The sequence below is a fragment of the Cyrtonyx montezumae genome, unplaced genomic scaffold, assembly GCF_038088225.1.
Source record: "Cyrtonyx montezumae isolate F1298 unplaced genomic scaffold, pur_monq_1.0 scaffold_17, whole genome shotgun sequence".
NCBI lineage: Eukaryota > Metazoa > Chordata > Aves > Galliformes > Odontophoridae > Cyrtonyx > Cyrtonyx montezumae.
In genome coordinates, this window is record NW_027071903.1 from 4,330,619 (window position 1) to 4,355,355 (window position 24,737).

At 33.7% G+C, this 24,737-nt stretch overlaps 1 protein-coding gene across 1 annotated transcript in view; it reads right to left on the reverse strand.

Moving 5' to 3' along the window:
• Nucleotides 1–24,737, reverse strand: part of CDH8 (cadherin 8) — a 135,775-nt gene that overhangs the window by 21,123 nt on the left and 89,915 nt on the right. The window contains exons 10-11 of the mRNA XM_065733133.1: nucleotides 10,247–10,368; nucleotides 3,995–4,112 (exon numbers count right to left, since the gene is read on the reverse strand). Of these exons, the coding sequence (XP_065589205.1) occupies nucleotides 3,995–4,112; nucleotides 10,247–10,368 (240 nt within the window). The remainder of the gene's footprint in view (nucleotides 1–3,994; nucleotides 4,113–10,246; nucleotides 10,369–24,737) is intronic.

Consider the following 24,737-nt stretch of genomic DNA (forward strand, 5'->3'; position numbering starts at 1 on the left):
TTGCTGTGAGCGTATCGTATGGAATGCAGGAGATGATCCTTGCACTGGCACTAGGTTGTAGGTTACGCTTTGTGAAGACCACTCCCCTAAAAAAAAACAACACTGTCAACAAATGCTAATTCCATTTCCAAATGTCTCAATTCAATTTTCTGATGTCATGAGCATACAAAACACTTAACAGTTATCTAAATTCCCATCAGGTTTTTTGTTGTTGTTTTTTTTGGGGTTTTTTTTGTTATTCATTGTGCTCCTACAGCTTTTTAGAAGGGTCAATTACATCAGCTACGGATTCAAAAACATTGCTAGAGTATATCAACTCTGTCTAAATATCGGATATTTTAATCTGAAGTTTTAGGATCTTGCTGGTTTGAATTTTGTCAGAAGCATTACACAAAGCATTTATTTTCATTTTTCCCATTTCTGCTTCTACCTACAAGCCCAGCCCAAAGACAAGTGAAAAGTAAATGATCACTATCTGAGCATGCAGTCAAGGCTTTGATATGGCATAGACTTACAGGTTTAGTCATCTGCATTAGCACAGAAAATAACACATGATTTCTCATGTTGCAATAAGTTCTTGCATTTTCACCACTGTTTTACTATTTGTCTCATAAAGGGACTGAATCTTATGTATCTGGCAAGATAAATAAGCATCATTCTTTGCATACCAGTTTGAGACAGTAAGTAGGGTTGATTGATTCCATACTATTAGTAGCTGCCTATTTAGCCAGGCACAAAACCAAAGAAAAACTATTCTGAAGCAGACATTTGAGCTGGAAAAAGAACAAGAAAAACAGATCAAGAGCTATGAGAAGTAAACATTGCTGAGAGATGATCTACAGACATTGATGAGATGTATGATGACAGTTAAACTTACATTTTTACATTACTTACTTCAGAAAGGCACTACAGCCTCTACGGTTCTTTTAGGACATCCTGTCTACACAGAAGAGATTGTAAATATGCAAGTTTAACAGTGGAAAAAAGAAAGTATGCCAGTATATCAATTAAAGGAACAGATTCTACTACAATCACGGGGTAACCTCTATAAAACAACTTAATTTTAGATAAGTGTTTTTGTTTTTTATTTTTATTTTAGTTTTCTGATGAAGATAGACCATTTTGTCATCCAGTTAAACACATTTGTTAATGACAAAGTAGTCAATCAGAATATTTGTAGTATAATTGGGCAACAGAGTTAATTACTGAAGTATCTTGTGAATTTGCCTTGGGGCAATATTGAAAGTTTTAACAACAGAATTATCCCACAGGCAACACACTGAATGAAGTAATTGTTGTGCTTATGGCCCAAATAGCAAAATAAAATTATGAAGTATATTTCTCCTAAACATTCCTTTGTATGAGGGATGAAAATTGAGCATTAGTCTTCTTCCCAAAGAAGAAGCCAGATTTGCACAGTTTGCATACTAATGCCATCAAATAAATAATGTCATTATTTCACATGAAGTACAGAAGTAATTGCCAAATGCCACAAAACAGCAACAGTAACACCAACAAGAAAAACACATAATAAGAATTGAAAAGGGTTATACCGTTTCAGAAAAGCTACTCAGGGTTTTTTTGTTTATCTCTACTAGAGAAAATTTTATAGAAAGGCAAAATATGAAAAACAATTTAAATACATTTAAAAAATCATTAATGCTAGCAAATAAAAGATTAGGCTTCTGTATTAGGCTTCCTGAGATAATGGAATCAATTTGTAAGATCCATAAAATAAGAAAGCATTCCTTCAGCGGCCATCATGGTAGTCTCTACTGCCTTGAAGAAGTTCACTGGGCAGCCAGGGACACAGAAGGAAGTCAAGGCTGTGATGTCACAGGAAGATGACAACAAATTTTCCCAGCCGCATTAGAAGATATTTTTCAGTTCAAAACCCAAGCAGCTTGTGCATCTAATCTTCAGAAATACAATCCTCCAGAAATCAGGAAAGGTTCTCTTATAGGCGTTACTTTACATAGCAAACTGACTTCTGGACAGCCCATACACGTATTAGTATGAATGAGGAGAATTTTGGCCTGTCAGTTCACTCCAGTTTCTTTCTTTTTTTTTTTTTAGGAACAGTGGAGTTTTTCAATACAAATGATGGCTCCCGCTTATCTGGCAGATATATGCAAGATCAAGTCCTGATCAAGTTCAGTGTTTAAGTGGCATAATTAAATAATTTATTAGAGAATTATTATGTCTAAGTGGTACAAAACCGCACCTCAACCAAATTACACTCTGATCTGGCTTTGATGGGAATACTTGATTCTTGTGGGAGATCATGTTCTAGCATCAGCCATGGTCTACATCACTTGCTGAGCAATCTCATTATAAAAGGACGATATATGTAGTGGAAATTTTATTCACAGATACTGAAAGATTAAATCAGAAAAGCCTCTTCAAGTAGACTTTTACTTTCAGGAGATTTCAGCTGGTTGTTTTAAAATGATTTACATATTGAAGTGATTAAAATGCATTAAAATGTATCAGTGCAAAACTGAGTAGTGACGTTGCAATAGAATTGGACTTATTTTTTTAGAATGCCATACAGAAGTGTTGCTCACTCCTACTCAGTTCAGGTGGCATTCTGCCATTGGCTGTGACGAGAAACAAGAGCGAGTCTTAAATGTGTAACAGATTGGAAGGACAAGGCTAATTAGTGATGTGAGCTAAGTATTTAAACACGAAGAGGAATGCTAAGACCTTTGTAGACTTTGTGCAAAGCACACAGCCTAACATTTAGGATGCTTAATTCAATTTATGTTACACTACTGATGATTGTGAAATGGGTTTTGAAGAGATTTTTTAATCTTCTGTAAGTGCAGAAAACACTGAGATTTATTTCTCATATGAAGTACAAATATAAGTAGACATAAACTTAGTGAATGCTGTAAGAGAAAACTTCTAATGAAAGGAAAAAATCTGTAGAAATATAAACATTTTTAAGAATTCAGGTTTTTATAGTAGTATATAAAAATGGTGCCATCATTCTTCTTCTTCGGAGTGGCTAGAATAATAAAATGGAAGCAAGCTTTTTTATTTGACATTTCATGCATTACTCTTACACTCGTGCACATATGCTGCATAAATACGTGTTGTATTATAACAATGATTTCCTTCATTTTCATTTCAAATGAGAGAAATAAGAGATTGAATTTAACTAAAATATCAGAATAGGTAACATTTATTTTAAAACAAAACAAAAATCCAAAATGGAAAATATTTTTTGAATATTCACGTAAGTACAAATATATAAAGCAGTGTCTGTACCATTCTTGTGATTATTCCCAGCTCTTCCTCATATGACCTTTAAGTATGAGTGTGCCAAAAAAAGAGGATCAGTCTAAAGTTGCTGTTTAACAATATTAAATGGGTATTTTTTTTTCCATTGTGCATGAAATTCCACTTCTGTAGTACTACAAAATGATAACGTGCCCTTTCGGAAGTGCTCTAAAGCACAGTGATACAAAGTCCCCTTCTGGGCTTTGATGACTTGGCAAATTCCTCTTTCTAGTAAAAATGCTCAACTAAAATGCATAAAGGTCCCAGAAATACTCTGGGACTTTTATGCAGACATAGAATAGACTTAAAAGGTATTTCTTTTGTGGGATTCAATAGATATTTTAATTTATTCTCCCATCTACATCCCCAAAAAATTATTTGATGTTATTTATCAACGTAGTTTCAGATTTTCATTTTAGATTTTATCTCTTGAATTTCAACTTAGAAATACAACAGGCAATAAACTGATCCTTTAAAAACTTATTTAAATCAATGAGTTGTTTTCTGGATCTGAATTTAGTATTCTTTATACTTTCTTTTTATCTACGCTAAAGATACCAGAAATGGTGGAAAAGATGTAATTAATGTACTGTTAAATAGATTACCGGCATTGATACTAACCAAGGAACAAACAGGTAAAGAAACAGGAAGCTGATAAGGCAATTCAAAACAGTTATTCAGGTATGTATTACATATATTTTATATTTACCTTCATTTTTCTTGATAGTAAAATTGGGATTGTTGACCATTTCAGGAAGAAGACTATACAAGAAATAGTGCCCATTTTTAGGATCATCTTTGTCAACAGCACTGATGATCTGAATCACCTACAATAGAAAATAGCCCCATAAATTCACACTCAGTAAACATACAGTATTATAAAAAATATTTCATTCCACTGGACATATTCTTGCTTCTTTACATGCCAGACTAAAAATGCAAATTTATAAGATTAATTAGGAATTAATTTGGAAAATGGAGACTAGATCTAGACCTCTACATTGTTTCTAGAAAGAGGAGGTAGAGAATAAGGAGAGATAGGTTCATAGAAGGAGAGCAGCAAATACTGCTGCAGTTTAGGCAAATAATAAATTGTTATTCATTAACAAAGAAGAGATGAAGTGTATCAGAAACACTGTATTTTTTTGACTTTTGAAGAAAATAGGATTTTATTCCCTTAATTTTAATAAAACTTCAATCATCACTGTACTAGGAATGCAGGTGGATTTTATTTCTTTTAATATTGTTATCAGCAAAGGATTCCCAGAATAATGCAGAATACTAAAATTAGAAGAGGAACAAGTTTGGATAAGATGAATACCTTTGAATACCTCTATGAATCACCTTGTATGATTTATGTGATCAGCTACAGCATCTGCAGAGTATGTACCTCAACTATCTGCACCTTCATTGACATTGTTCACCTCCAACACTACTCAGAATGATACTGATCATCTTCAAATCATAAAAAGCTTTATAGAAAAAGAAAGGATGAAAAAGCATTTTAAAATAATCAGTAAAGTGTTTATATATTTTTATTATATAATGCAATTGCTTTTCATTCCATGTAATTTCCTATTGGAGTAGAAACAAAGATAATTATGAATCTATATCCAGTGTTCAGACATGAATTTCAGTGGTGGTTAGTTCATGCTAGATGGGGTTTATTAGACATTTAATGAGAATTATTGAACTTTGCCATGTTTGTTGAGTTTAACATCATTTTTGTCTTACATATTTATTTGTGTAATGGCTGAAGCCGTTTACCAATATTTTCTTGGACAATTAATTTCAAATTACGAAAGTGCAAATTTCATTTTTAAAAACTGGAACAAAAAACGTAAACAAATTCACATACTTTAGATCTTCAAAGCTTCACTAAAATTACTAATAACTAATATTTTACACTGGTTTTACTGCCAGAGGAATTATGACTATCAGCAAGTATGTTACATATGAGATAGAGCTCAGTATCATATTTTTTTCTTCTGTGTTCATTAGGAATCAAAGAAAGATCAAAATCTTACAAGACAACCACAAGGATGAGCATCAAAACATAAATATTTAAAATTATGTGTGTAAAAATGTTTGAGCAGGTTAATATAGGGATTCATAATTTGCAGGATGTTCTAGGAAGAAATATGATCAATTAATTTATTCCTTGAGAAATCATACATTCTGGATAGGGTAGATCTATGATAAAAATGTATTAGAAAAAGATCTTGGTGGTTTAAATACCTTTATGTTTTGTTTTGTTAATTGTATCTGCCCAGAATGAAGCTTTGATTGCCATGATTTCAAACACGTGTAAAAAAAAAAAGACCAAGGTTTTGGATAAAGAAGCAGGTCTCCAATTTAATATCTGCACGTTGAATCCTAGGGAGCTAGGATTTCACCTACAGTGTGAAAATGCGTAAATGATGAGAAGTGTATGCAGACATTGTCCATTCCATTTACAGATGTGATACATTTTCAGCTTTCTCTTTGCAGACCTGTAAGGTACTGAAACAGCTATTTGTGTCCATCTCCAGGGCTGGACTAGGTACTACAAATTCTGCTCCTCAGGTACGTACAATTTGGAATGAAATTTCAAACAAGTATATTTTGGGCATACATGTTTTAGAATCGTTCAAGTTTTCAAACACTGATAGAATGTGTCAGCATCAAAGAGAAAGGAAAATGGCACAGTGAAGAGCACTTACTAGACATAGTTATTTCAATGTTTTTGTTAATTCTTTCCTGCATTGATTTGACTGGAAATTCTTTTGCCTTTTTTTTTTTTTTTTTTTTTTTTTTTTTTTTTTTTTTTGAGGGGGTGGGGGGAAGGGGTTTGGTTGCAGGAAAAACAGATCTCTCTTAATCTTTCCATCTATTCTACTCGTTGTTTACCAAATCATTTGTTCTCTGAAAATGCATATAATATCATATGCAAAAGACAAGCTTAGTGAAATACTATAGTTGTTGGGTTACATGCAAGCATAAAAGAATTAAGACTTAGCGTTCCCATAGCAACCTTATTTCTTTGCGTGTTTCCATTAACATGAGGGTTTAAAAAAAAAAAAGACAAAGAAAATGCATAAGTTCGTAGAACTGAGTAAAGTTCAGTAATACACATGACAACATTCTAATATGCTGATGAGCATGATTTATTGGTCAGTGCTATGTAATCATATAATGGAATATTACTTAAGTAATCCTCAATTCTTGATTTGTTGTTCATAACATGGTAGAGAAATTTTCCAGGCTGTTCTACTTTCCTTATTACTAAGATTATTATTGTTTTTTTTCATGTAATAGCATCCAGAACAAATGCGTGTTCCATATTACAAAATTGATAAATAATAATAACCAAAGTGAGACCAGATTTTTGCCTTGCTCATCTCTAAGCACTAGAGTGGAAGTTTACATCTCTTTAGCTGTTCAGTCTTGACATTTCTGAAATTATTCCATATAAAATTTCAACTTTGATGTTGCATTAAAAATTCATGTATATATCTGATTCTGTACATATACTTACTGGGAACGCAGTAAATGAGCATATTTTGCTCAACAAGCAACTCAGGATTGCAATTAATAGTTAAATGATCCCCTAGGAGAACTCAGCATTATAGTCTGCAAATTTGTGTTGCACTTCTACAAAGCCACATGTGTCTGAAATAATACATATAAAAAAAGACCCAAATAAATAATAAAAACAACCTGTATAATTATAATGAATGATGTAAAAAGATAAATTGAAAAATGAAGTTGTCACCAGTGTTATCAATGTCTTGTAAGTACCTATGTGTGACTACAATGTATAGTACTGCCTAGAAGTCCTTCTCTGTGATGCTTCTCAAAGGGTTGACCCAGAATGGTTACTAATAATCAGTAAGCTCTTCCCCACTTCCATTGAAATTGTTCCTCCAACTCGGAAAGCACATCTGTAGCTACAGTGTTGTACATGATTATTTTTTAGTTACTTTGCAGGTTCACAATAACAAGAATGGTAGATTCACAGTACAATTTTTGCTCTGCGATTTGCGAAGAGCCAACACTCTAAAAAGATCTGCAAATTTCTGAAGATGTCTAACATTGGGAAAAGCCAATCTAATAGAACAGATTAGAAGAACTAAATAAAACAGTGGGAGGCTCAGAGTGCATTGTATTCTTTTATATACTACTCTAGTTCACATGCAAATTTACACTCTTGTACATCACTGCCTATGCAATTTAAGTGTTTGAAATTGTTGAACCTTAGTTTTGAGGAAGTGGCACTTTACTGGGGACCTGAGAACAGTGTGGGAGGAAACAGCAAAACCATGAATATTCTGGCTTTAGTTAGTGACTTGTGCGAAAAAGTAATAAAGGGGAAATTAAGAGCAGCTTTATTGTTACTTTAGAAGTCTTACAACATTATGCTTGTCTTCTTTTTGCCCTAAAACTGACAGAAAACATTTATGACAGCTTTCCTTCATGTACAAAAATGCACAAGGAGCACATGAGAATGGAAAAACACACCTTCTCCCCCCCACTTCCACTTTGTCCCTCATCATCTCCTACTGGCTACAGTACTGGTAGAGGTAGGATAAAACAAAGCATATGCATCTGGCAGCGTTATACATCAACAGTTTTTAATACATTCTGTCTCATCACCAGCAGCTGCACTTGCCACTTGCAATTATATCAGAGCCCAAAATAGAACACTTAAGAAACTGAACTAGATGGCTCAGTCAACACATGTAGGGGCTGCAAATAGGTTTTCATAAAAGGTTTGGATATAATTCCTTTATGTTGATTCAAATTCAATTTGAAACTTATATTTAATTTTATAAATGTAAATATACTGAAATTTCAAAACTCAGTTGTGCCTTTCCTGTATCTGTAACATTTCAGTTTAGACTTCAGAGGACTATCCAAATCAAGCTTTTGCTACTGTGTAAAATGGTAGCCTTTCTCATGTTAACTATTCTGTAGCTGAGATGTACTTCTTCAGAATTCTACACCTTGACTGATTAATAAGATTTATTACAGAATTTACATATAGAATACTAAAAGCAGAAGAAAAATCTAATCTAGTAGTGTAGACACTAAACTCTTCTCTGGAGCAAATAACAAATTTGGAACCTAACCTTAATTACTCTGGACTGGTGAATACTTAGTGTTCCCATAACCTTGTTTAAAACATTAAACTGCAGAATCAGTGTCACCTCATCCGTGCTGGAAGCCAAATACTGAAAAAAAACCAAGAAACTATGAAATTCACACAAGAATTTAAGCTCATCTGCTATGCAAGTAGGAGCATAAGAGGTGATGGTAAGTTGAAGATAACATATTGCTTAACACAAGTTGTCCACAAGTGCTTAAACAAAAGCCTCTTTTAGCAGTTTATTCCCAATCATTTTTTTATTTTTCAAATAATAATTTGCTTTTATTCCAAAGTAAAAATGGTGGGAATGTTTTTCAAGACTTTTAAACCATCTGAAAGCTTCTCAATATACTTAGAATACAGTATGCACACCTTTCTGACTTCAAGGAAACTTACCAAGCTCTTGATAAAATTAAAATAAAAATGGTATACTCATAACAATTTAGCATAGCATACAAAACATAACTGTTCAGCCTCCAAAACCCACGTGAGCTAAACAGAAAGCCACCCTGAGCTAGAGGAACTTCAACACCAACACTAACAGACCTGTTTCCTGAGAAATGTCTGTCCATAAGAGCACATTCCAATAACCTTTCCAGTGCCTAGAGAGAATTCTTATTTCTTAAGTGACACATGTTTGACACCTTTCTATTAAACAAAAAAGAGTGCTCGAAAGTTAAATCAACAGTAACAACCCAGCCTTGGTAGAGGTTGGTTGTCATATACTACTATAGAGTTGTCATTTAGTACTAGTAAAAGAAAATCATTTCTAACTCTATTGTCAGGTAACCTACTTTGGAAAATAGTGAATTCAATGCCTAACACCCACATGAGACACAGGAATAGTTGGATTAACAAGTCTAGTGTCATGCTGTCAGCTGCTGTTTATTTAAATAAAATGTCATGAGCTAGAAATAAATTAGAAAGTTTAAAAACAGTGAATCGCTGTAACGCACTGTGTTTCTCAAGCTGGACAAAAGTTTAATCTCTAGTATGCTACTTTACCCTGTCTGAACATTTCCATGAATTTTTATCTTGCAATTTATTTGGCATATGTTATATTCTTCCCTAACTCTGTACATTAGTCTTCCAAATAAATGCCTTTTAAGAAATCTGCTTCATTTCCTTAGAAAAAGGTTACTAAGTTTAAACTTTGCTTTTGAAGTCTAGTTACACTTATTTCACCTTGTAGGGTGTTGTATAAATTTCTCTGCTAGCAGTCTAATTTCATCAAATTATGAAGAAAATAAACTGCTAAATCACTTTTCTTTTTCTCCTCTGAGATAGAAGGGAAATCTCAAAACTCAAGTTCTCCAGCACTGTGTCACTGTTTAGACACTTTAAACTCAGTTAGAAATCACTTGACTTTCCATCAAGCTCTGTTTCACTTTCTTGATTTCTTTTTTCTTCCCAATTATCTTGAAAAAGTGAGTAATAATTAGATAGACAGAGATTATAACTTAAATATAGGCACAGGGGAAGGGCTTTATTGTTTTAAGCATCACTACTAAATTCTATATGTAGAAGCAGCAATCTAGTTCATTCCCTGAGGTTCAGGCTGGATTATACTTTTACCTATCAAAGTACATGAACTTACAAATGATGAGCTCCATCAAGATACCTACCTTTACCTTAAAATCTATACTTTAAAAATATATACATCCATATATAGAGAGATGTATCAGAGAATATGATTATAGATATATCTTAAAGGAGTATTACAGCATGAACAAGAGGCACATATTTTTGGATTAAAGATAAAATGACAGGGAGAAACTGCACCCCATTCTAACACTCTAAATTATACAACATAAAAAACATGGAGGTATTTACTTGTCCAGGCTTCCCATTCTCACATAAAAAGGCTTCATGCTCTGATGCAAACTCAGGAGCGTTGTCATTTACATCAAGAACTTTGATAGTAACAGGCACCCGGGACACTTGACTGTGGTTCCCTAAGAAAAGAAATCATAGCATAAAAGGTAAGTATATTTTGTTTGGGTTTTATGTATAAATTCTTAACTAGAAACCATACTCTTCCTGTCCTTTCTTAACTGAGTTGTCTTATCTGTTCTGGATCATAGAGTTGGAGCATGAGATAAAGAAGGACGGCCAGTTTGTTGTGGCTGAAAAGAATAAATACATCCCTACTGCAAACAGTATTTGTTGGAGATTATCTCCATGAAGACCTTTCTTGGACTAAATTGGTAAGATTTTTCTTTGATGAAGTTTCTACTGTTTTATTGATAAAGTCCATTATACATGGAAAAGGAAAGGCTGTAAACAACATAGATTTATTTCTTTGTTTATCTTTCACAGGGCATGGAACACTTCACTCTATTAGTTGTCCTGACTACACATCTATTATTTCTTCATTAGAAATACGATTAATGTGGAAACACATAGTGAGAGAGGATCTGTAGATTGACAAAGGTAAAACTAGATTGTACTTTGGATAAGTGAAGTGTTTTGATTAATCTACATCTATCCAAGAAAATGACCTGTGAACTTCTTTCTTCATTGAAGTAAAGTCTCATAGTTTGTAGTGTAAATCTATTTTGCATAAGGAAGTTTGTCACTGCAGAGTAGAATAATCTTACTAAGCTGTAAGGAAATAAAAGCTAAAGCAACAATTCACACTCCGAATAAATTTCACAATCAAATTCTAGTGTCTTTCCTTCAGTTCAACATATTTATTAATAATCCATTAAAATGATTATTTTACATTTTATGATATTTTTTCATATCTTATCATATTTTATTTATCATTTTACATTTTATCATATTTTTTTCTTCAAAAAGCAATACATGAACTCCTTTTAAACTTAGGTGACCAGCTGATCTGAAGATTTAAAATACATTCTATAGGACATGTATACATTTACAAGCAATCCAATCCTAATTTCAAGATCCATCCCTTACTGAATATTATTTTACAAACAACATATTTTATCTTGCTTGTATCATCAACAATCCTAATAATTGTATACTGCAAATTAAACTGTATGTTTGTCTTGTTCTTCAAGTATGTGTTTTTGCCTGAGTTCTTACCACAGGCAGGAAAGCTCCTGCATTGTCAGGCTGTTAATGTATGTACAATCGTGACAACCTAGCAGCCCATTTCAGTTCTATTCTCTGTCAGTGCAGAAATTGATTAGGAGAAGACAGCATTAATTTTTTTCAGGCAAAACAGAAGTTGTTATTGATTTGTATTCAATGCACCTGTAACAATAAGCATCAAAAAATAGGAGTAGATCAGGCTATGTCAGTGGATTGGAGGCTACTGACATGACTTGTAGGAGCCCTACAAGCTGTAGAGATGACTAAAGGAAGACCCACAGAATACAGAGTGTATTTTTTGTGGTTTTGATTAAAGTGAATTGTGCTGTAGCCTAATTATATCCTACCTCTTGCATCCTTTTTCCTCGTATTTTCAAGACAGACATTATTTTGAAGCTCCACCCATAAATCTAAATGTACATAAATTTCAGCACCTTGAATAACATTAATTTAAAATAACATAAAAATCTCTATTTCAAAAGAATAAAATCATAGTATCACTAAAACGTCTTTACATTTTCTGGATAGATGGAAATACTCAAATTCTGCCTATATAGAATATGGAAGATTACAAGACATCAAACTTTAAATTCTCTTTAGTCAAAGGACTCTCTAGTTTTAATTTAGAAAAAGATGTGTCACAGAAGAAAAAGAAATCCTTATCAAAATACGGTAAGAGTAATATTTATGACAGTTTCACATGATATAGTATTCCTTATTAACAGGTGAAGTGAGTATATATGCCATCAAACTAACATTAAAATGCAAATCAGGAAATTTAAAATATAAAACACTCTTTTTTTTTATCTTGATAAAAATACAGACAATAAATCTCTAGCTTATCAGAATTCTCAGGACTAGTGTCATATTTGAACACTAAAGATTTGCTTTTATCTAAATTAATGAAATGATGGGAGTTCAAATTTTAAAGACATTACAGAGAAATGTAATTAATTAGATAAGCTTCTAAAGAAATTATTCATGTCTCTTGTGACTGCCCCCAAAATGTTTGTCTTTCATCAGAAAGACAAACATTAAATTTAAAGATATTATAATTAGGAACTTGATGAGAATTCATTTAAAAAATTAATTTACTAAACACAAGTGAGACCCAACTGGTTTGGCAATCTCCAAACAAGGGGATATCCACTACCTATTAGGGTTCTTGTGACTATAATGAATTTCACTGTTGAGAAAGAGAGGGAAATTTTATCTACTGCCTGTACTGCCCACCACACTAAATACACTATTTTGTCACTGCAAAATTTTCAATAATTATTCACTTCATGCTAAATGAAGAATAATTAACAATGAAATAAGAATAAAAAGTAAACATAATAAACAGTAAATAAAAATCACCCTAAGTATACCTATTATGGGAAGAAATGACCAAACACTGACAAAATGAAATGGTATCATCTGCGCATTTTCATACTTAAAATGTCTGAAAAGTTCTAAGCAGTAAAACACTTCGAGAGCTCACTAAGAATTTCAATCACTTCCACTGAAGCACACTGATTTGAAAAAAACAAGGTCAAACGTCCCTCTATTTTTATGGTTTTCCTGCTCTCTTTTCTTTATGTTTTAATAAAGAAATACAGAGAAGTGGAATATGCATCAACTATATTGCAGCTCAGAACAGCCCCTCTTCACTCAGTGTGGCCCAGGCAAGCAAAAAGGTTGAAGACCTGTGCTGTAAAGCATACAGCTGGGTAGTCCCAGCAGCGAGTGAGGAAATAGAATGCTAGATCCTTGTCGTCACATACGGCTTGTCTTTACAATGATTAGTATTCAAGTTTCAGAAATTTTCTTTATTTGTGAATAGAGAGTCAGTCAGTTCTATTCTGAAGTAGTGATAAAATTAAATTTCAATTTCTTTTTAATTAATATCTTGTTTATTTTTTTTTCCATTGAACCACAAAGTCATCAGAATTTAGAATTAAAGTAAATCTTTCATTTTTCAGGTAGACTGTAAGACAGGTTCCTGAAGGTAGAGACATTATCTCTTAACAAACTAACTGAATCTGTAGATTTCATCAGCTGCATTTATGGTGATGCACAGCTTAGAGACCTATCTTCCATCTTGCAATACATGCACATCACTGGGACTGTCACCTGAGAAGTAAAAGCTTAGTTTGAAAATTTAGAACATTGTGGTGTAACAGCTAAAAATATTAAGCATATCTATGCTCGATAGTCACTGGTCTTAAAAAGCAGTGCTCATTATAAGCAGAATTATTGTCTGACAAAAAAAAATGTAAGTTCATCATTTATTTAACAAAAAGAAATCCAGTTTAATCCACTTTTCCCTTATTTAATTAAAGCATCCAAAATCACATCAAGGTTCTCTTTAAAAAGTCATAAACTGTCTTGCATTTTAACTAAAATTAAGTACCTGTATAAAAGTAGACTCCTGGAGAATAACACATCTTTTATTAGTATTATCATCATCATATGGCTTGGAAATGGTTATTTCATGCTTCTCTGATTCAGTGAAATTTCTGCTCTAATAATATTTTAAATTAGAAGTCCTAGTTCCAACAGAGAAATCAAAACAAAATCTGAATCACTGACTTAATAGAAACAACAGCACTTGTCTTATATCTCTCATATTTCAAACTTATTAAGTTGTATTTTAACTGTTCTATTCCCCAAGCCTTTATCAAAGTTTTATCCATCAACATTAGTAAGACAATTCAAATGCAGTACAAATTTATTTTTCCTTTATGGTTTTAAGTTGTTGCTTTCTTTGTGAAATCCTTTATCTCTGTAATACTGCAACTTCTAACAATTCTTTTGCCATATTAAACTGGCAAGTCTATCTTCGAGAATCCCAACAAGCAGAGTTGACACTGTGAAACTGAAATTTTATTTATGTTGATGTTTAACCGTAGAAATCACATACTGCAGTAAAAGCCATGCTCATTTATCTGAAGTGCTGTGTAATGATCTGATTCAAAAGAGACTGACTGCCTGAAACAGATTTTGAAACTGTCAGGAAAAAACACCAGTAATTGGCATCATTTTTTCACGGATAAAAAATAACGGACCATATTTCTCAATTAGGATAAACTTTAACCACCAAACCATAAAACAAATGAACAAACAAACAAACAAGTCTCCATGAAGATTTCAAACCTCTCACAAAATTCTTAAAACTTTTAAAGAATGAGAAAATACTGAGAGTCACTGAATACCCATGTAATGGTACAACAAATTAATGCATAGTGGAATGGCTTCTGTATAAGAAGCTGAGACAAGAAACGTGCTCTTCTTCAAAATCAATCTTCAATTTATACTTATTTCAGTGCACTCTGGACTCCACTACTACAGGAGTACAGATTGTGGTGAATCTCTGCATGTACGAGTGTGTAGGAGGGAGGGAGAAAGAAAAAGATGTGAAACATATTTCTCAGATTTATTCCATAAGTCATTCTGTGGAAAAAAAAATGGCATTCAAAAACTTTGTCACCTTTCAATAGATCCCTCAGTTTATTTCTTATGGTCTCCAAAAAAAAAAAAAAAAAAAAAAAATATATATATATATATATATATATATATATATATAGAAATCAAGAACAAAGCTACATTAAATTCTGTTTAGTTCATCACTGTTAAACTGTCACTAGTTTAACCAAGGACTTGCTCAGCACCTCTATCTCCTTCATTTTTGTTCACTTTTCTACCTCCTTGCCACGAAAAATTGTCAGTAAATGCGTGTTCTCAAAGGAATGAACAAACCATGGCCAGACAGGGAGCGGCCATCCAGCTAACATGTGGGAAGTTTTGACTGCATATTTTGGAGTGGAGGACAAGGAGAAGGCAAAACTGAGGAGAGTGCATTTTCAAGCAAATGACTTCAAAGCTGAATATAAAGTAAAAAGGTTTCCAGAGCTCAATAACTCCACCTCTAAAGAGTGACTAAGATAGGCCACCTACCTACGTAATCAATACGTAAATGTATAGCTTGGGATAAAAAGCGGTATGATAGATTCACAAGTCATGACAGAAAATGGTACTTATATAAATTCGTATTCTTTAGGCATTGTTCAAAGTCTTTACTTTCATTTTCTGTGGGGCTTTTTTTTTTGCATGTAAGACAAAAAATATTTAATATAGCTCATAATGAATAGAAAATTTGAAGCAGTTACCAAAAATTTGCAGAAAAATGAAACATGTCTGCAAAAAGACCAAACAGATTTTCTTATCTGTGACATTCACCTAACTCAGTGCAGAGATCTCTGCTTGCTATTGTAGTAAAGTAATTCAAACTGACTGCATTTCTATTTGCTTTTCCCTTTCACTTCAAGGCCTGATTCTGCTTCTGCTGAGGTTAATCAGCTCTCTTCTACTCTGGGAGCTTAATCCAGTCCTTATGTTTAATACTACATTATCTATTTTCTACATTTTAAATAATATAAGATGGAAAATTTAAATACAATTTAAATTAAAGCCAAGATCTCAACTGCTACTTTGTTAATTTCAAAAATTTATAAAGCTGGATAATCAAACAATGCTTTTTAAAAACATTAGTATATTATTGTCATAAAGGCACAACGCATCTTGATGGAACCAGTTAGCTCCCATTTTGCATATCTGAGGGTAGGCTATAATTTGATATTCAAGTGCAACCTCTTTGTTATTTTTCATACCATTAAACTGTGCAGTTATTCAGCAGCCTAACAGAGGGTTACTCACAACTACCTCTGGTCCTCAGCAAAGCGAAAAATCCATTTACAAAACTGGAAAATGTTTGTAACTTTTTGCAGAAGTATTATATTTTGGTTGGTGTATATGAATTACATTGTCTTCTTTTTATGTACAGAGAAAGATAAAAAAGCCTTGGGAAGGGTAAACTAGCTTGGAACAGCAAAACAACACTTAATAACTTTGAAGAGGGTCTCTTCTACCAGAATCCAAGTTATAAAAGAAAATAATTTTTTTTTTTTTGTTTAAATTTAGCCATGCAAGTTAAGATTGGAAAAGTTATCTGCTGCTGCAATGTGACAGAGAAAAGAGGCCAGGGTAAGTGAGCTGTAATGCTGCCCTTAAAGGAGCCGAAGTAAACTATTGATGCAAAGCTAAATTGTATCTACCTAAGAGCAGGAGGGGAATGCCAAGCCTAGGCAACTCTCCAACATACCCAACAACCCTGACATTCAAATGTCAGGTTATCATAAATCACACTGAATGGTGATTTCCCTTAAATCACAATATTTGCGTTTTGAAAATCCAGTAAAAAATCACCTCAGGCTTTCTATTTTTCTCAGACTTTGCAATGAAAATGCTAGAAGACAAAGTAGATAGTAGACGCACTTGGTAAAACAAGTCATCATTACATGTAATCTACATACTGCATAACAAAGTGATTAGACTGCATTGGAGAAGCATTAGGAAAAAGAAGGGCAGTTATTAAATTAAGGGGAACAAAGTGATGGGGTAAGGCTTGGGAAGAGATTTAGAAGGGGCATCCTAATCAGGAACTGTAGCACCTTTTAAATATTTGAGTAGCAATTATGGGTACTTGTCTGTTGTCAGAAGCTCTACTTGCAAACAGCTTGTCCTTAGAGACTGTACTTCTGCATACCTAATTTTGACCACAGTGAGCTTCATACTCACAGTGACACATAATCAAGATATATGTGACACATCAATATGAGTAAACAAACACATAATTCAAAATAAATTATTACTATAGCTGCTTGCACAGGTTGTATTGGAAGCTGCTACAGTTATATCAGGTTTATGACAATGAAAACAATGCTGTTTTATTCACAGATCCTAAATAAATCCTTAAAAAAAACACACACACAAAAGTACACTGCCAACATCCTTCCACCCACACAGCTATGCAGAACCCATGCTGAAACAAATGTTGGCAGAAAATAACCTGTATTTCTGATACAGTATTGTATTGTTGAGACTTATTTTTCTCTGCTGAGGATGCAAGTCAGGCTGCAGTTTGCAGTTATGCCACTTTCAGTAAACTGACTGTTACAAATGTAAGTGGTGAACTGTTATAAGGCAGAAATTAAAAATATGGTCTAAGTTTTAATAACTAATAATACTGGACTTGCAAGCCATAAAGAAATGCAAGCTAGAAATGTTCGAAGTTACACTTTTTTTTTCTTCAAAAGCAATGTAAATAACAGAAAAATCAAGTTTATTTAACAGGATAAAAAATTATAAGTCACTTCAAGAATAAGCAACAGCAAAACTAACCACAGCTGTGATCTCTGGGCACATTTGCAACTTAGAACTATTTTACAGTCCCACCACTGTAACAGAAGGCAGAGCCCACTATAAGCTTCTGAATTTTTTTTTTCCCCTTACCCTTATGGCAGCTACTGGTAAGGAGAAAAGAGGCAGAAAACAGATCCACACCTTTCTGCTACCTTCATTCCACAAAATTTCAGTAGCAACATCACGATGGAAATGCTGTTAGATCTTAGCTTCTTTTGGATCACCTCACCACAAACTAATTAAGATTTAAGAATTTCTGAGGCCTGAATTGTTACTAGGAAGCTGTAAGTTCTCATTTCAGAATGTCACATTGAGAAGATGTCCAAAAAATATGATACTATTAAGTAACAGAATCCAATGAGTCTCAGAAAACGAAGTAGCAAACGGGCTAGAAGCAAACGGGCTGGAAGCTTTCTATTTGAAGAAAAGTTGAAGACACAACAAATGTTCCGAGGCATGATTTGCTTGGTTCCAAGTTAATCAAGAGAGTTGCATTACTATAGAAGAGTCAGGAATCTGGTCCACACTTCAGAGCAATTATATTGTTAATATGCTAATGCATCATGCATATTAAAGTGTTATAAAATATTGACTCAGATATGCAAGGTCTTATTGTCAATTATAATTAGCTTTGAAATTTTATAATAATTAGCAGCAATAATAACAACAATAAGCATACTGATTGAGAGCGTTTGGAATATTTGAGGATTTTATTTTAAATGATTTCATGATTAAAGCATAATAATTAATGGTTCAAATGAAACCTCTCTCTTTCTTACTGTTAGACAAAACTACAAAATACTTATATAAAATTTTTATCAAACAAGTCTTTATTACAGAAGTATTTAAATTTTGTCATTTTCAGAGCTCATATTTATTCCTTAGCAGTGTTATTCATTGATTGTTTTTCCTGCTTGGATAAAACTTTGCCAGATGTGCTGATATTGAATCAGGTTTAGAATTAAACAATTCTTACTTGCACATCTGTGGCAAAAAGATCTCACTAATGCATCAGTATGTATCTTTAAAAATCCCGTGTTTCAGACCTACAGTACCATAATTACCATCCAGCAAGTTCACTAGGAGCTCAAATCATGATTCTCTGACTCTTTATTCTAGAAAAAAAAAAAAAGTTCTTAATATTGGCTAAACCAAGATCTAGTTAAAAACCTCTGCTCTGACTTACTCTCATACTTCAGTCTTACAGGGAATAAAGAGTGGAGATTTTAGATACAGTCACATTCTGCTTAGAAGTAGTAAATCGATTCTTATCAAACTACAACAATATTACTCGTGATTTTTAAGAGGAATAACATGTGCTAGAACTAAGATATCCTGCCCTGAAAACCACAATGCAAGATGCTAGATCGTTGATGCAGCTCTCTCTATCCTTCTTATAATATTTATCACCTCCTCAATTTTTCCTCTTTTTAGTTACTCAGATGATTTCCTTGCAGTTGCCCTACATTCTGTTCTCTGTAATTAGAGGTTACAAACTTTTATTTTGTTCCTCATACCTGAATTTTAATTCTATCATCTAAACTATTGAGTCTGCTTTATATACAGATTGTTTCTTAAGTGCCTTCCTTTCCTATTCATATTCCTTCATAATACTGCCACTCCCATACTATTATCCATGTGGATCCTATCTATTGTCATTCATGAGCTATGAAAAGCATTGATGGGAAAGTTTGCTGCATGTCTTAATGTACTTTAATAGCTGAGAGCAGCAAACTAACACATCATGCCATCCCACCACGGACTAATTCTCTGCAACCCACTGGAAGCTCTGGAGTCCTATGTAGTCCTGTATTTACATGCGAGTGAATAAAAACCACCATGCTATACTCTGTCAGTGCAAAAATGATAGATCATCTAGTTCCAATTCCAGTAAGTCAGAAAAAAATGTAAAGTGGAAAAGGTTAATATTCCCTACCCAGAGGTGGGTGAGGCCATGGCAGCACAGGCTGCCCAGAGAAGCTGGGGATGACCCATCCCTGAAGGGTCTCAAAGTCGAGTTCGATGGGACCCTGGGCAGCTTAATCTGGTGGTTGGCAATCAGTCCAAGGCAGGGAGATTGGAACCAGCTGCTCCTTAATATCTGTTCCAACCTAAGCCATTCTATGATTCTGCACGTCCCTGTGATTCACCTGGTTCTATCTCCATAATGGCTTATTTCCTTATCTTTCCAAAATTTACTGAGATTTACTCAGCTCTAAATTAGAGCTAATTATATAATACACTAGAGTAACTCCCTAAAATGTAAGAATTATTGCTAATAATGCCTATAGTCATTTTTACAATAAAAGACTAAATAAAATAAATGAAGTCATGAACAAAGGTATTCATGGCATTTAAATACATCATACCTGAAGGCTTATTCTAAAGAGTAATTATGACTCTCACCCTTTTTAATTATTGCCTTTGTATTTTTTAAGGTAACACGCAATATAGATAACCTTAGTAGAGCATGTGCTGGGCGATGATTCAATTATTGTATTTATATTCTTGGTAACCCATAAAAAGTCTTCTTGGCTTTATGCCCTTTCCCATTACGTGATAAAATTGCCTCATGCGTCTTCATTTCAGAAGAATGCAGTTGGTATATGGGTAATTACCTTTGTCAAATAGAACCCACAGCTTTGTCCTTGAGATTCCTATGCTCCATGCTTGGAAAATATTTTATATGGTCAAATCACCGTTTCTATTTCAAGATTTTGTCTATATTTTCGACCTCTGCTTTGATTAATAATTCACTAGAATTTCCACTAGTTGTGGCAGTTCTGGTATTTTGCCAAACACTTTTGTGGAGGGAGGTGGACACCAGCAAGCCAGTGGCATGCTTTTCGTTTGGCAAGCATAGCTGAATAGCAAGGGTTGCTTGATAAAAGTGGTCAATCAACATCAAAATAATAGCTCCATGTCTACATTGTCTGGAGTGTAAGGAAAACAGAAACTCAATTAAAAACTCCCACTCATAGATTCACAACTGGGCTAAAAGCTTTGCTTTAGGCTAACAAATATCTTCTCCCATGCAGCTCTGCAGGAGTCTTGGAATTCCCCTGGTGACATTTGCTGCATGTCTGTGCATGTGTGAGAAAAGAGACATTTTGGAAGAGCCTTTGATGAAACATCTCAGTGGATGCACACTTCATCCCTCCGTCTCCTGCTATATCTGGAAAGGCTGGACTCTACTAATTAAACAAGAAACTGTCTATGCTTGAATATGCTCACAGTGGTCGATCTCATAAAATGTTACTGAGATTCAATCTGAATGTAATTGAAGAAATCCAGTACTGCAAATGATCAGAAGGCTGGGAAGAAAATAGCAACCTTGAACAGTCCACTCAGTGCTGCACCAGAAAGCTTGGGAAATTTAAAGGTATCATCATTTAGTTGTCTTTAAAGTTTGTGAGCTACGGTTCTGTTATTTGTAGGTGTGCTTTTCACACATCTCACAGATTGCAAACTGGAATATGTTTAGAAGATTCTTCCTGTTAAATCAGTGATATTATTCAATAAATTTCTACTCTGTAGTACACGTGTATTTGGGAAAAGGATTACTTCACTTTTAAATGAGAATTCCAGGTAAGCACTGTTAATAATGGATGCATTATAGAGCTTGTAAAAAAAATAATAATAATTCAACAGAATCCTGTATCAAGCAGACCTCAGATAAAGTTTATGTGAGATGAAAATGCAAATACCAGGATAGTCATATTTAAATTGGAGGAATAGTAATGCCATTGTATTATGTTACTAATACACATCTCTTGCCTAATTTTGCTCTTCCAGTCTAAGTCTTGGCTTTGGATTCAAACTACATTACTTCTCCAATAGTTGTTGCTCTTGTTATATCAATTAACCAGAAGTCACTGAAGTATAGGACATTTCCTTAGTGTTAATGAGTTACACAGTGAGGAAGGACACTGAGGAAATATCTGCAATGTAGCTTTTAGTGGAAGTGGGAATCCATGGAGCTGGAGGCATAAAGTCGACAGAGTATAATTACTATATGCCATGGGCATGTATGACAGTTTGATAGCTTGAATTGATCTGAATGAACTCCATTCAGAATCTGTGCGAACTGTAGCAAAAATGTTGTAATAAATAAATCATGTCTATTTGATTTTCCTTTAGTAGTTGAGTAGCATTGACAACACATAACTCTAAGTACTACAAAACCTGTACAAGAACCTGAGAGAATACTGAGGAGGTTAGCTCAGCTTGAACTCTGCTCTGCTTCACTGCCCAGCAAAATTGCCAGCCAGTTAATGCAAGCAACACAAGCATGTCAATGTGAACAGCAGTTAAAGCTATAATTGCACTTTATACAATCTAAAAAATGTATTTACATGTTCAAATGAATGGGCTTACACACGACTGTATGGATCTTCACTTCACTAGACTTTCCTGAGTGCCAAAAACTGCATTTCAAAAAAGAACCAAATAACAAAAATGTGTTAGGACTTTGTACATATATAGACATTAAAAAAAAAAAAAGGCCACAGAAGAAATGTCTGAAGAAATGTCTGTAAGTTAATCATTCATTCATTCTTACCGCAGTGCAATCCAGAATACTTGTGTATACCCACAGATTTCTTTCCTGTTCAGGACTTAACTACAGAAGGCCCAAACATAAGAGAAGGAGATTCAGCCCTGACTTACAAAGCAAGGCTATATCCACTCATTGTTCTCTCAAGCATCCAGCTGAGAAAACCTCACAACATTGGCATCCAACTTCAAGGTCCTTAGCCTTCAGTCACACATTTCTTAACCATATAACATCAATAACAAAGAAAAACCTCATGGATTCACTATTTAAAATCCAGTCAGTGGCAGAAAACAAGGTTTACCTCTCATATCCACAGACCAAAGGGTTCTGATAAAGTCATTTTGCCAATGAGCCTGTTTTATATACACTGTAATCGCCTACATACTCATGCTCTAGATTCATTCAGCAGAGTAAACTTGGCTGCATGCCCATGTACAAAGAAAATTTAAGAATCAATTCAAAGGTTTAATAATTTTCAGTATCTCTTCTGCAGTAAGGATTAATATATGGTTTTCTTCTGTGAATTTCAGGTAGTATTTCAGAGCAATTTTTCAAAGAGGTCAACGTTGTTTGCAACATTCTTTTTTCTTATCAATTATTGTGTTATAATTAATCAGTCTAATGAAGTTACTACTTCATTAGAGAAAAACTACAAAGAAGTAAATTTTAGTTTAAATATGTAATGAAGAATGTAAGTATTATATTCACATACATATGGAGATCAGTGATGAGCAGTGCCCCTCAGGGATGAGTACTAAGGTCAGTGTTCTTTAATATCCCACTCAGGACAGTGGTAGAGGTATGATACATAAGAATAACTCAGTTGCAGTGACAGCAGAAAATGTCAAAACTTTTTCTTCAACTTAAGGCACAAATTGAGGTGCAGGCAGTGTAAAAAAGTGATGTAAGATTTGGCAAAACTTGGTGTCTATCTATGAAGGTATTAATAAATCAGGGTCTACTCCCATCATGTTGGCAATCATGATGAAAAAAGATATCACTGCTTATCATTGGTAAGCAACTGTGATGGCAATGAAATGGTCCAATCATTGCCCGTATGAACAGAGATGAGCCCTGATTGGAATCTGAAAGAGCAGCTTGGTTAGGAAGAGAAAATGCTCCTGTGTGAATGATGATGATATATAATATACTTATGTTTATGGGAGGGATAAGCAGTACATTAATATGGCTCTCAGTAAAAGCATAGAGATGACACATTTTGTATTTTCATTTGCTGCTTGTGTCTGCCTTTAACAGATTTCTGCTATTTTATAACAGAGATATTGCTTATTACTGTGCTGTAAAAAAATCTGAAAATGACCATTTTACCCTGCTCGACAATTCTGTGAACAGATTTAGTTTCTGCATTAGGAGTTTATAAATATTGTCTCTTAGAGAAGCAGGCATAGCAGTCTATGAAATTCAGCTCTTTTTTTATGTAAATGTCAGATAATCGTATTAGGAATGTAAAAACAAAACCAATACCACAATAAAAACCCAACTCTATCAACCCGGCCCTGAGCAGGAGGTCAAAAGCTTAGAGCTAGACTGGCATTATGATTTTCATAGCCAGTCGGAAAAGAAGCAATTTTACATCTCTGGTAGGTGCTGAGGCTACCATGAAGTTAAATGACAAAGCTGATTTCTTACACAATTCTTAAATACAATTACATTTTTTTAATCTGAAGAAGGAACAAGCAGACTTGATTCTGATCTGACTTAGAAAAGTGGAATTTTGTTAACTTTGTTCTGATACACACATATAAGGGAGGTCAAAAAAGTGAACTGGATTAGTTTCTTCAAAAATTATTTTTTCCTTTTCAGACTTTCAGAAGGAAATAAACTGTAAACTTACTTCACTGTACTTATTTTGATGTCTCAAAAGATTTGAATCACAGACTAATAATTCTCTTCATGTTATCTGTAAATCTCACAATCTGAGACTGCTTATGCCTTGAGAAAATTGGCATGAAGATTTCTATACCTTTCTCCTCGAAAATCAGCTGAATTATTAAGTGGCTTGATATCAACCTGGCAAAGTTTAATAAAACTGCAGCTTGCTTTCTTTCCTTATGCAATTTGATTCACTGTATTGCCTCACATTTCCTACCAGTATTGTCACACATTAATCAAGGTACTATTTATCCACAAGGTTTAATAGCAATGAATGGGCTATTTATTTATTTATTTATTTTTGGTATTATTGAGCTATTAGTAATGAAATCAACAAATTATTAAGATTGATACAGTTTACAGAGATTATAAATTGAGACCTTATTTTCTATTCAGACATCTCTTTCTCATACGCGCGTGCATTTCATTACCACTTATTCTCACAGATTCCTAACATGTTTGTATTTAAAAGCAAGTACGGGAAAAAAGTGCTGGAAAAGTAACTCTCCAATGTTGTTTGATAGTGATATAACAAGGGGGAATGGTTTTAACTAAGACAGGAGATTTAGGTTA